Consider the following 13,639-nt stretch of genomic DNA (forward strand, 5'->3'; position numbering starts at 1 on the left):
GGGGCTCGTCGTCTGTTGCTGTGTACAATGTTGAAAGGGTAGCATTGTGGTTTTTTATTGTCGAACTTTAACGAGCTCATCGGATCAGGAAGGCCTCATTTGTTCACTTGATACAAGACCAGAAAATCAAGATGTGCGACATGTATACCAGCCACCACGTACACCGGCTGCCCGCCACGACCTACGAGGGCCCAGTATCCCGCTTTCACTACAGACACTACAAATTGCATGGCGCAAGAACAAGTGATAGCTCAAAGTCTCTCGAGCCGCAATTTCAAGAGTGGATGAGCGAAGCGCAGCAGCTCTCATCGAAAACGGATCGTGCAGAGCTAGGCAAGTTTACAAGAGATATAATATTAATATATTGCTGCGGCCCATGCCATCAAAGTAGTAGCGCCCCCCCCCCCCCCCCCCCAAGTATTTTAAACAGTGCTGATGTTGAGCCTCTTTGATAGAAATTTGTGGTAACAGCCGAGGAAAATATTATGCGAGGCCGATAGAGACTTCGCGTGGTGTATGCAGCGGTAATGCCGGTCATAACTTTTTTTTTTGCGCGTATGTTTTGACATCTTTTTCACTTTGTATTTTACTTTTTTGTACGCTAATGTACAGTGGAGTCCCTTAAAATGACGGAGACCGCGTTAGGGAATTATTTGACCAATTTTTCAAAATCCTGACCCCCCCAACTCTAACCGGTCAGCTATCACCATCACGATTTTAACCGTCTCCCTGACACGCTGATTGTGCACGCAGTGGTCGCGGACAAGTTTGTATGTACAGTATTTTGGTAAGCTATCTCTATTTGCAGGTAAGTGCTTGGCTATGGCACTTACCCGGAATGAAGTTGCACCTGAAGATGCAAACAATCACCGAGTTTCTTCAAGTAGTTTTTTGTTATTCCGCCCCAGTCAAACACGCCGGTACTTTTAGGAAAATCGCAATGAGCGTTCTCAATTTCAGGTAATAACTTTCGGCGAAGAAACACTCCGAAGCTCTGCTCCCTCTTCGGGGACTACTATATCAACTTGCCTCACTAGCAGCCCTAAAACTTGCATCGTGAGGCAAAACTAAACGGGCACAAGCACAAGGAGACAACACCGCAGCGGTAGGCGACGGAGTCTGTAGGTACCAGGGCATATCGGTGGTGCATTTCGGAAGTGATGAAGGGGCGCTGCGTGACTCACGTGCACACTATGTATAGCATAGAAAGAGTTGCGAAATTGAAGTGAGCGTGAGGATGAGATAAGCGGGTAAAGCATGGCATAGTCTCCTGGCAAGATGAGAAAAAAAAGCGATGCTGAGGAGAAGAAAAAGGAGGAGGGCAGCGCCACCAGCTAAGCTGCTTCCTCAGTCTTCGCACTACTAGTGTGTAGCAGCCACATTTCTTTTTCTGAAGATGAGAAAAGGCATCTCACTGTTGAAAAGCACTTAAGCTATTGAAAGCTTAACAGAGAATCTTAACAAAACACTGATGGTGCGATTACTGGTTTTCGGAATAAGCAGTGGTTCTCCCGAAACACTCACCACCAGAACTTGACAGGCACGCAATAGCGGTACTGTTGGTGCTCAACTAGCAAATATAAACTGCGCACGAACTTCATGTGCATTGTGTGTAACGTTTCGCTATGTGCAAATTGCTTCAGACCATTTTACAAGAATATATAAACTGTCTCAACTGTACATTGGGACATATGGGTCCCACTTCTTTCTTTGCAATAATGCACTTCTCGACTTTCAGATGGGCTTTCTTGGAAACAAAAAGTGATCAATAACTCACTAAAAATTTTTTCAACACAATAACATTGGTTCTCTGGTTTTCTCTACCAAAGGGTTAAATTGAGAATGACACAGTGAGTCATGTTAAGGAAAAGGTGTGACAGCAAAGGGGTCTTTAACTACTCCTTGTGCTTGATGCAAAAACACTTTTCGTGAAATGCAGATGCTGCTGTGGGCAGCTCAGTCAGTTCTTGCAGTTGTGTTCAGTAAAGAGAGTTCACAAGTGAGTTAAAGCTTTGTCATCTCACAAGTACTCTTCCTTAATACAGAGGACCATCCTCACTATCATCAGAGCTGCTTGCGCTAGCTCGGTTTCATCATAGGGCAGATTGTTGGCTGTTTAGGACAGAGAGGTTGGCACAACAAAAGCGTATTGGTGTTGTAGTCTCCTTGATATGAAAGGGGGGGAGGAATCATGGCACAGGGACATCATTATCCCTCTAAGGTTGCCATTTTGTGCAACCTTAGGTAATGATGACAAAGTTACTGGCTGTGGTCCTTGTAAAAGCTTTGCTGTTAGTATGATCTTGTCTGAATGTGCCAATCCAGGAAAGATGATATATTCATAAAGGGCTGTGAAGGGAATTTTACTACTGATACGTACTATCCTAGCCTGATGAGCTTTTCACTGTAAGTGCAAGTGGGTAATTCCATGCCAAACGTCCCAGCCATTTTGGCAACATCTTAAATGTATTTGAAAAAAGTTGTGCTGATTTACTGCATTGAAAACACTGAAACGGTAGAATATTTCCGAGAGAAAAAAATTTTTTGGTCACGTGGCTGCCTACTGAACTCCTGGAATGCCGTTAGGTGTTGTTTGTGGAAACATTTATTTGAAAAGTACCGCTCCTTCTTTCTATACTAAATTTGGTCTACATCTTAAGTAAAAGTTCTTGTGTAAGGTGTTTGAAGCTCAGTATTATTGATGCAATTTTTCTGGCACGTATGCCTCCAAAAATTTAGCCTAATTGTGTAAAAGTACCGCTCCTTCTTTCTATACTAAATTTGGTCTACATCTTGTGTAAGGTGTTTGAAGCTCAGTATTATTAGTGCAATTTTTCTGGCACATATGCCTCCAAAAATTTAGCCTAATTGTGTTATATTTATATTTTTTTCATTGCAATACTGCATTTGTATGAATATCTGAATAATAAATACTTACTTCACAAAGGGTATATTTCGGGAAAAAATATATTTTGGTCTCTCAAGCTACTAAACGTTACGAGAAAAATTCACAAATTTCACAAAATTTTCACTTTTGTCTCTGTTAAGATGGGATTTGGACCATGTGGTGGTTCAATTAAAAATCACTTTTATACTTAAATCAAAAGCAAATAAACAGTTTTTTTCACATGGCAAATTTTATCTTTACATTTTTTAGTTTTAAGGGAGAAAATAATTTTTGAACCTTCCCATTGACAGCAATGGGGAATTTCAAGGTGACAACTGTTGTATGACCAAATGGGAAGATAGCCATCTATAGGAAACTTCAAAAATTATTTTCTTCCTTAAAACAAAAATGTAGTGATAATAGTTTCTATATAAAAAGAACTGCTTATTTGCTTATGAGTGATGTATAAAAGTGATTTTTAATAGGACCACCACATGGTGTTAATTTCGTCTCAGTGTGGACAAAAATGATGATTTTGCAACATTTGTGAATTTTTCTCATAAAGTTTAGCTGCTTGAGAGGTCTAAAAATATTTTTTTCCTCAAAATATACCTTTTGTTGAGTAAGTATTCATTACTCAGACATTCATACAAAGTTCAGTATTGCATTAAAAAAAATGCAAACATACATTTTGGGTAAATTCTTGGAGGTGTATGTGCCAGTAAAATTGCACTAATATTACTGAGCTTCAAATGCCTTACACAAGCCTGTTTACTTAACATGTAGACCAAATTTGGTGCAGAAAGAAGGAGTGGTACTTTTAAAATAAATTTTTCCACAAACAATGCCCAAACGACATTCCAGGAAGTTCAGAAGGCATCCACGTGACCAAAAATTTTTTTCTCTGAAATATTCTAGCAGTTCTCCGTTTTCAATGCAGTAAATTAGCAGTTTTTTCTAATACATTTGAGATGGTCGCCAAAATGACAGAGACGTTTGGCGCGTAATGAGCCAAGTGCGAAACGCTTGTCTGAAAATGTTTCTCACATTGGGGGGCAATGCTGCTATTGTGATAGCATGGCTCAGGGAGGAAAGTAAAGAAAAAAAAAAAAGTAGGAGAAAGCAGTTTGTTTGCTTTTTGCCATGCCATCTACACAGAAACCTTTTAAATTACAGAAACAGGCTTTTGTTCAACCTTACATTTCAGCTTATGTTCGTTGTTTCAAACATGCTATGTGTTGATATACTGTGTGGGAGTCCAGTTCTGTTATACTGCTTGTGCATAAGCTTTTTTTGTTACACACATAAGTGTGAATAAAAAAAAAGTTTCAAAAGTAACTGAGCATGCAGACCGGTCTGCATGCTTGATTGGCATCTGTGGCTTAATTGCTTATGCAGTTTCAACTAAATACATCATGGTGCTGCAACTTGGTTGCTGGCAGGTAAGGAAATTAAAGGCTTGGTTTTTCATTCTTTCCTGTAATGTCTAGAAAATGTGAGAATGTGGCCCATATCACTAAGGCTTAGGTTTTGTATACAGCAGGCTCTCACTATATGGAAATCTCTGAAAGGGAACTGCTGATTAAGTGGAACTGCCTCTAATATGATTGGTTGCATACCCAAAAGCTGTGCTGCTGTTCACCTTTCTGTAAACGAAGCACATTTCTTGGTCTCTTCAGGTTTCTTTTAATGACAGTCTATTGTACTTCCATTTTAAAACATGCTTCTTCAACGTTCTTTTTTACCCCACAATTTCACCCAATTGTCTAGCACCTTTTTTTAACCACGGGCATTGGGCCAACGACTGCAAGATACCAAGCACTGCCATGTTGACCAAGATCTGTTGGCAAGCCTGCCTGGATGTTAGAATAAACATTTCAACAGGGTTTTATTTTTTATTCAAAAAGACTTTAGCTTTTCTTTTCTTTTTTCTTTCATGCAGAGACTTCTCAGCCGATATATGCAAATGCAGACGAGCTGGCACTGCCATCTACACTTTCTGGCACAGATTCTCCTCCATTACCACCACCTCCTGTCCAGGAGTCATTGCAGGCAATTGCAGCATGGGTATGCTACACCGATTGCTTTTCTCAATTGTTCACTTTTTTGAACACATGATGCATGTCGATGATTTATAACAGCCCTGGCACATATTGTATATTGTTGGGCAGATTGCATTACAGATGTTTCTTTTCCTGCAAGCACTGTAAAATTTGAGGCTGGTATTCTTTGCAGGTAAGGGGCTTATCGTATACAGTTTTATATTTAGCTTTTTTTGTGGATGTGCCTGCCCCAATCGGCATCTACTCTAGACTGACATCGTAAGCCGGATGACCAGTACAGCAGAATCTTGATGATATGAATCTTGCGGGGTCACAAAAAATATTCATAATAGCCAAAATTCGTATCATTGGAACATATGCAAAACTAGCCAAATTAACACTGAGTCGGAGGCTAACTCATTTTCAGCACTCGAAAAAAATTTATTTTTTGGAGAAGAAATCTTTGATGTCTTTCTGCTTTTTTTTTGTTAAGTCACTCACTCAGCATACTTTTCTGGAATTCATAAAAACGTGTGCACGTGTCGTCACTAATTTCTTCAGCAGCCATAGCACGCCTCAGGATGTCGAGCGCGTGCAAAGGTTCAGCCGTAGGTGGTGGTCCTTCGCCTCATTTATTTCTTTGCACTCGTTTCCTCGCACTCGCACTCGAAATGTCGCACTCGTATATATCCTCGCCATCGTCGTTGGAATCGGCAACCTCGCACGTGGCCTCGTTGACAACATCTTCCACAGTGCGCGCACCACAAGTGGCAAGATTGTCATCCGCTGTGCAAAATTTGTCAGTCGAACACCCGGTATCAAGGCATTCCCAACCCTCAATGGGCTCTTCCGACTCTGAAAGGACCTCTGGCACCTCTTCGTGAATCCTAAAGAAGCCCCATTTACCAAAGCAGTTCGCAATGGTAGTCGGTGTTACTCTATCCCAAGCCATTGTGATGAAATGGATGGCGTCCAAAAGGCTTATTCGCAGGCCACCTTCGTATTTTCTGTTGATTTTGGCAAGCAGGCGGCGCACAAGAAGGCTCTTCAAATGGTGCTTGACGTTTTTTATAATCCCAGCATCAAACGGTTGCAAGTACGTCGTTGTGTTTGCGAGTAAAAAACCAGCTTGAAGTTTTGAAGCGTCACTTGCTTCGGGTGGGCGGCGCACTGTTCAAGAATCGGAACAATCTTCCGATTCTTGCAGGTCATTCTTCTGTCAAGGAGAGACAGAATTCTTCAAACAGGGGCGCCGTCATCCACGCTTTTTTGTTTGCGCGATAGACGCATGGCAAATGGCTCTCGTGCCTGTAACACAGAGGCTTTTGAAATTTTCCAACTATGGTCAACTTAAGTCTTTACGAACCGTCCGCGTTACAGCACAGAAGAACAGTTATTCTTTCTTTGCTTCTTTTGCCTCCTTGGCACGCTTAACCTTTCAAGCACAGGCTCTTCTCGGGTTGAAGATTAAAAAACAGGCCTGCCTCATCTGCATTAAAAACATCACGAGGCTCATACCCCAAAATAAGAGACTCCAGCTTCGCGAGCCAATCGCTAACAACGGTCTCGTCAGCCTTCTTGGCTTCCCCGCAGATGCTTTTGTACACGAGACTGTGTCTCGTCTCGGAACGGTGAAGTCACCCACCTGAGGCCTGGAATTTGTCGATGTGCAGAGCAAGTGCGATCTCGTCGGCTTTTTCATGCAAAACCTTGCTGTCAATGTTCACACCGGCTGCAGTAACTTCCTTGAACCAAATCAATAAAGCTTCTTCAAGTTTCACGTGTTGTGCTGTCTTCGCTTGCTTCGCGTTGACGCTGAATGAAAGCACATTTTTCATTATTATGTTCCGCTGCCCAACAATTGTGCTCAATGTCGACTTAGTGAGGCCTAGCTCCTTAGCCAACTCCGTGGGTTTTCTTTTCGAATCCTCATCGTCCTTTCGAAGAATGTCCAGTTTCTCCTTAAAGGAGAGAGCCTTCCGCTTGCGAGACATGGCTTGCTGCGACTCTCAAAAAGTCGCAACAAAAAAAATACTTGTGCACGACTGGGCAAGACAGTGTCGACAGCCTCCACACTACAGTAACCATGTGTCTGCACCAGAGAACAACCACCACCAAGCAAAACAAAGATTAAATTGGATTTGTGTCTCCGCCATCACCAGCGCCATCTGGAGTCTTCAAGTGAAAGCAAAAGGCACACTAGCGCACTCCAGCGTCCGAGATCACGCAGATCTGTCGCCCGCCGCTCGCAGGCAGCGCTGGCAACGTGCCAAACCGGCGGCGCAACACGCATTTCAGCGCGTGCGTGCACGCTGCTTTCTTCCACGGCCGTCGGTGGGGTGGCGTTTATTCGTATGAAACGACTCGGGTAAAGAATAAGTTTGTAACAACCGTACTCTAGCACATAGTAAATTAATGGGCCTCGGCCGGGATCACAGAAAAATTCGTATCACCCCAAGTTTCGTATTAGCCGTGATCATATCATCGAGATTCTACTGTATCCCTTCAAAGAACATTGCCGATTGTATGATCGGGACTATTTCTTTAGTCGCGGAGGCTATCAGCAGGCGTGCTTCGCTTATATGAGCAGGGCCCCTCAGATATTCTAGAGTTTTATCTGACTATAGATGCGGTAGAGGCTGCTTGCTCGAAATGGTTACCTAAAATTTCAAACATCGTCGAATTGGAGTTTATGTCAATGAATGCAGGACAAATATTTACTGAAGTATTTAGACTGTTAGCTTATAAGGATAATTATGGGTCTAATACAGCATTTTGTATACGAACAGCTTTAGAAGCAGTGGTACAGTAAATAATTTACAAGTAAACATGTACTATAAACGTAACTGCATAAATATTTTTCACAATTGGTACAAGTACAGGTCCAGATTACTATAAATACAAAATCATAATATACACTTTAATCCCACTACAATGAAATCAACGGAACACGTGAAAAATTAATTGTCTCTGAAATTTGTTGCAGCAAAATTTCATGTTTAGACCCCAAAAGTTACCAAGATCTGATGATGACGACATGTCCTTTCCTCCCAGCAAGCGCATGCGTTAGCTTTTGTCATGAACTCTCGCTAACTCAGGTGTACTTGGCTGCACACTCAGTGAAAGTATTTTTTTGCCTATAACTCACAAAATATAAATGAAGTTTGGAAACAAACCTGAAATGTGGGTTATCTTATGCTACTTTCAGTGCACAAGTTGGCTTCAAAGCCCGCCTTCATGGTAATGCAAGGAAGGAGGCTTTGCGTCGGGTTTATATTTTTCTTTCTTCCACCGATTTGTAGTTGGGGGTGCAAGCTATACACAAGAATATGCAGTATGCAGGGTTACTCTCAGATCGTGCCATGCGTGCAGTGTCGCAAACAAGCGTGCCAAAGCTTCGCTAGAAGCTAACTCAAAAATAAATGTCGAAGCTCTGCCCTGTCCTATCGTCATAAGTGAACCACAGAAAAGTGATTTTGCACTGTTTTTAAACTTTCCACTGTGTTAGCTGCGTACCTTCAAAGCTTATTTACTATTGATGATTGTGACGATAGTGACCACGATGGCCTGCACAGCAGTTGCGGAAAACGGTAGTTCAGTTTTCGACTTGTGCATGGTGACCGTGCCCATGCCTTGAGAGCTGCATCGTTGCTATTTGTGATGGCATCTACCACAGCTTTGTCCACAGCTTTGCATGAAGTAGCGTTGCTTTGAGCCTGCATGTGCTGGATGCGCACTTGCTTTCGTGGTCGTCCATGATCGTGTCGACGCTACCGCATTTGTGTTCGGAGCAGTTCCAGCACTATGTTGTTACACTTGGGCTAGGTGCTCGCTGGTCGGGTGTGTGCTTTCATAACACCGTAGATGTCATCCATAATGGCAAGGCTAGTGACAATGAGCAGCAGTTGTGTGTTGAGCGCTACTTCAAAAACATGGCGGGAGTTCTTAAACAACAATTTTGGCCCAACCTGTGCACATGTCAAGCCCACCAGCAGCATCATGGTGAATGGACGATCTGTTGCTGAGCATCCCAATAGCGAGAAATTTATTGGGATGTGCGTGTGGCAGCATTAAATGTACCTCCAGCAAAGACACGTGTTTGTGATGTGGCCGCACAGCTCTGGAAGTCACGAGCCAAGGTGAAATTGTCGAGAGTGGAATTTTCTAAAAATCCTAGGCAAGCTCCTTTCCTTATCTGGTAGTACCCGCAAAAACTAGGTGCTGGATTGCCTTGAAAAAATCTGTTTGAAATGTTCGCATTACTTCAGCATTTGATAAAAACATCTGTGTATGTCAACTTCCGTGAACAAAAAGCTCCAAGTATGCACAGAACAATGGCATTCTTTGTGACTTTTGTTGCACTGTGTGCACCTGAAGTTTTGTCATGTCGTCACGGCGGCATCCATATTTTTTGACACTAAGTATGCAGAGTTCGATCAAAATGCTGCTAAAATGCCACATGATAGTAGGACCTGCTTTATTGCTGTGTGGCTCTGCACAAAACATTATCTGTATTATAGCTAAATATGTCTTTTGATAAATTTGTGTTTAAAATTTATTGACTTTTTTCCTCGGTACGGGGATTAAGTGATAAAGACTCTGGGAATAGAGAGTGCTGCCCTTTGTCGCCTCATTCCCCAATTAGCGTGTGTGCTGGCCCTGTGCGGGTCGAGTGCGTGACATGCTAGAACATGTTGCTGTGCACCATGGTCCTCCTTGGCTTCCAATGATAGCACCCTCTCTGCTGAGGCTCGCTGCTATCCGGCGCTTTGATAGCTCTGATAATTGATGGGCTGAAGCAGAGCCATCAACAGGCAAAGGTCGCTTGAACAATGCTGCTGTTGAGGATGAAAGTATTCAGTTTGAACGTAACCATGAGGGCATTGGTAATGATGATCAGTGATGGTCATCATTACCAATATGATGAACATGTTTAATTGGAGCCGTGTACAAGCAACTTGGCCATAAAGGATGATTGGTGGTGGTGGCGAAGGCGTTGAAGATGTAGATTTATGTGCTGATGATGGTGATATTTAACATTAATGGTGAAAGTCTGGAATCAGAGCTGTTAGCAAGTGGTCACGTCAATATTTATGCGGATTACGATAATATTTTTACCACATGTGTAATTTAGGTATGTGCACCTGTGTAGCGGGGAACATGGTGGTAGGAGAAGAGGAGGACGTTCGGTTGGTGGAAAAAGCTCCCTGCTGCCCGTTCACTGCGGTATACCGTCGAGTCGACCGTTACGTCTGCTTCGAATAAACCCCTCGTAGACGTAACAGAGTGGTGGAGGTGCTGGGTACGACACGTCGACGTACCACGGAGCCACAGCTGTTCGGAGTTCGCCGGAGCCGTCGTCTTGCCGGTCTGCCGCCGACAACAGTCGTCATGAACCAGAGCGAAGGTCAGGAATCAACCGCCTCGACTTCGCGCCAATCTACACTGGCTACACCAAGGCATCACTACATGGAACCCCGCCCGTTCGCGGGAATGGCAGGAGAAGATGTGGACGCGTGGCTAACGCACTACAAAAGGGTGAGCCGGTATAACCACTAGAACTCTATCGATCAGCTGGAAAACGTCGCGCTGTTTCTCACGGACACTGCCCTGATGTGGTATGAAAACCACGAAGAGTCCTTGACAACATGGGCTATTTTTGCTCAAGAACTCAAAAAGTGTTTTGGTGACTCCGACTCAAGAAAGAAAAGCGCGGAGCGGACTCTTGCTGAAAGAGCCCAGACTCCTGGAGAAACCTGCACTGCCTATATAGAGGACGTTCTTAAGCTTTGCAAGATTATAAACCCGCAGATGTCGGAAGAAGACAGGGTCGGACACCTATTGAAAGGCATAGCGGAAGACGTTTACAATTTTCTGATAGGCAGGGATGACCTCACCTCTGCCTCCGACGTCCAACATCACTGCCGCACGTTTGAAAAATTGAAGACTCGTCGCATCGCCCCGAAATTTGGTAGGCTGGCAAATGTGACAACGGTTGCCAGCGTCAACGTGAGCCCACCCACCGACCTTGCGGCTACTATTCGGGCAATTGTGCGTGAAGAGCTGCAACGACAAGGTAGTAGGGTTGACGAAACCATTCCTCATCCACCTACCAATCCACCCTACTACGCGGCGGCACCATCAGCTTCTTTGCCACCATCGGTATGTGTGGCAGACATCAGCGAAACTGGAAATCCGCGGCCACGTCGTGACTCATTCGTGGCTGACCAGCGATATGGCCAACGCCTTCGGCACGGCCCCGCCACACACAGGTGGGCAGCCCCCGCTCAACAAGCTCGTCACCGAGCCTTCACAGCTGAGCGGTCCCAGCATTGGTTCGGTGAGCGTCCTCTACCAGTCTGTTACAACTGTGGCTTCGAAGGACACATTGCCAGGTATTGCAACTACCGGCAGCCGCCAAGGTATGACCGATCACCGAGATTTAACCGTTCTGGCGTTACCCGAGCACCGACATTTCCGGGAAGCGCGTCTTACGAGATCCCAGGACCGCTACGAAACCAATCTCCGGCCTCTGACCGCAGTGTGACACCACCACCTGCCCCTCGTGCCAACCGATCACCGTCTCCTCGGCGCCGCTACTCCTCGCCTCCTACGGAAAACTAGCCCGCGCGGCCGTTGGAGGTGAGGTCGCCGGACAGTCTTCGATTTCAACAGATATACCTCCGTTAGCTTCCATGTTTAGAAATAAGGTTCGAGTGCTTATCGATGGTGTACCAACGATGGCGTTGGTGGACACAGGTGCAAGCGTGTCAGTGATGAGTTTAGTTTTCACCCGCCTTCTTGGACGAAAGGTTATGTTTCGTTGGGACCGTCCTGATACGTTTCGTGGAGTGAGCGGAGAGGTGTTACAACCTGTTGGTGTCTGCACTGTGACTGTTAGTTTGGCGTGCCAGAACTTTGTCGCAGAGTTTGCTGTTCTACCTCATACTACGCATGACGTCATTCTGGGACTCTATTTCTTGAAGCTATGTGGTGCTACTGTCGATTGCCGCACAGGACAAATTACAGTAGATTCTGATATCCCTGTTTCGTTTATGGAAAACTCGCCCTCTCAAGAAAGTGCTCTTTGCGTGTCTGTGGACACAACTGTGCCGCCGTTGTCTGAAAAATGCGTCCCTGTTGTCTGTTCGCCTGCAAGCGAGAAAACATTTGACGCAACTGTGGAGCCCGTGCATCTCAGTTGCATAAAGAAGACAGTTTTAATACCGTACTGTACACTATTGGTTGCGCAAGGGCATACTGGTTTGTAGGTGATTAACTGCTCTAGTGAACCTACAGTGCTGCCGAAGGATCTGAAACTTGCAGAGATTCGTGAACACCAAGTATTCTCGCTTGCCACCCTCGCAGAAAGCAATGATTCCCCGGGTAAGACCCGTTGCAATAATCTGCACGCCAGGGACACCACCATTATGGCTATGATTGATAAGTCACTCAGCACCAAGGAACGTAATGAACTGGCGAGTATTCTGCACAAACATGCCAGTATTTTTGATTTCGCTCAGCATAATTCACCGTCATTCCCTGCTTCTCGTATAAAGCACCGAATTGACACGACATCTCACATACCTCTCCGACAGAAACCATATTGTGTATCGCCGTCAGAACGCGCAGTGATCAATGAACAGGTTAGCGAGATGCTCGAGCAAAATGTAATTCAGGAATCATGTAGTCCGTGGGCCGCTCCAGTAATTCTAGTGAAGAAGAAGGATGGGACATGGCGATTTTGTGTTGACTACCGCCGTCTCAACGCCATCACTAAAAAAGACGTATACCCACTCCCACGGATTGATGATGCTATCGACTGTCTATCATCGGCCTCTTACTTTTCGTCTGTGGATCTGAGGTCAGGCTACTGGCAGATTCCAATGCACGAGGAAGACAAGGAGAAAACGGCATTTGTTACAACAGATGGACTATTTGAATTCAATGTGATGCCGTTCGGACTCTGCAACGCGCCCGTAACTTTTGAGCGATTTATGAACAACATTCTGCGTGGATTGAAGTGGGAAGTGTGTATGTGTTACTTGGACGACGTTGTAATTTTTGGGCGCACCTTTTGTGAGCACAACACACGCCTTGGCCTCGTACTGGACTGCCTAAGCAAAGCACGCTTGGTGCTCAACTCAAAGAAATGTCGTTTTGGAGAGCGCCAAACACTCGTCCTTGGACACTTAGTAAACAAAGAAGGCATACGACCGGGTCCCGCCAAGACGGCCGCAGTGGAGGCATTCAAGCAGCCAAACTCGGTGAAAGAACTGCGCAGCTTTTTGGGGCTTTGTTCATACTTTCGCCGATTCATTCCTCGCTTTGCCAATATTGCATACCCGCTCACGTGTCTGCTTCAGAAAGGTGCGCAGTTTGACTAGACTCCGGAATGCGAGTCTGCTTTTTCAGAGTTGAAGTTTCTTTTGACGTCCCATCCGATTCTTCAACACTTCAACCCTCTCGCTCCCACTGAGATTCACACAGACGCCAGCGGTATTGGTGTAGGCGCTGTCCTGGTTCAACGCTTGGATAATCAAGAACACGTCGTAGCGTATGCAAGTCGCTCGCTCAGCAAGTCCGAGCGTAACTACACTGTCACAGAGCAAGAATGCCTCGCAGTAGTCTTCGCAGTGCAGCGCTTCCGGTCCTACCTGTACGGACGCCCCTTTACCGTCGTGACAGACAATCATTCTCTCTGCTGGTT

At 44.9% G+C, this 13,639-nt stretch overlaps 1 protein-coding gene across 1 annotated transcript in view; it reads left to right on the plus strand.

The window, feature by feature from the left end:
• The window catches only part of LOC119177165 (missing-in-metastasis), a 125,984-nt gene that overhangs the window by 91,870 nt on the left and 20,475 nt on the right, over positions 1 to 13,639 (plus strand). Inside the window, exon 14 of the mRNA XM_037428565.2 lies at positions 4,830 to 4,954. Coding sequence (XP_037284462.2) covers positions 4,830 to 4,954 — 125 coding nt within the window. The remainder of the gene's footprint in view (positions 1 to 4,829; positions 4,955 to 13,639) is intronic.

Source organism: Rhipicephalus microplus, chromosome X, assembly GCF_043290135.1.
Source record: "Rhipicephalus microplus isolate Deutch F79 chromosome X, USDA_Rmic, whole genome shotgun sequence".
Lineage (NCBI taxonomy): Eukaryota > Metazoa > Arthropoda > Arachnida > Ixodida > Ixodidae > Rhipicephalus > Rhipicephalus microplus.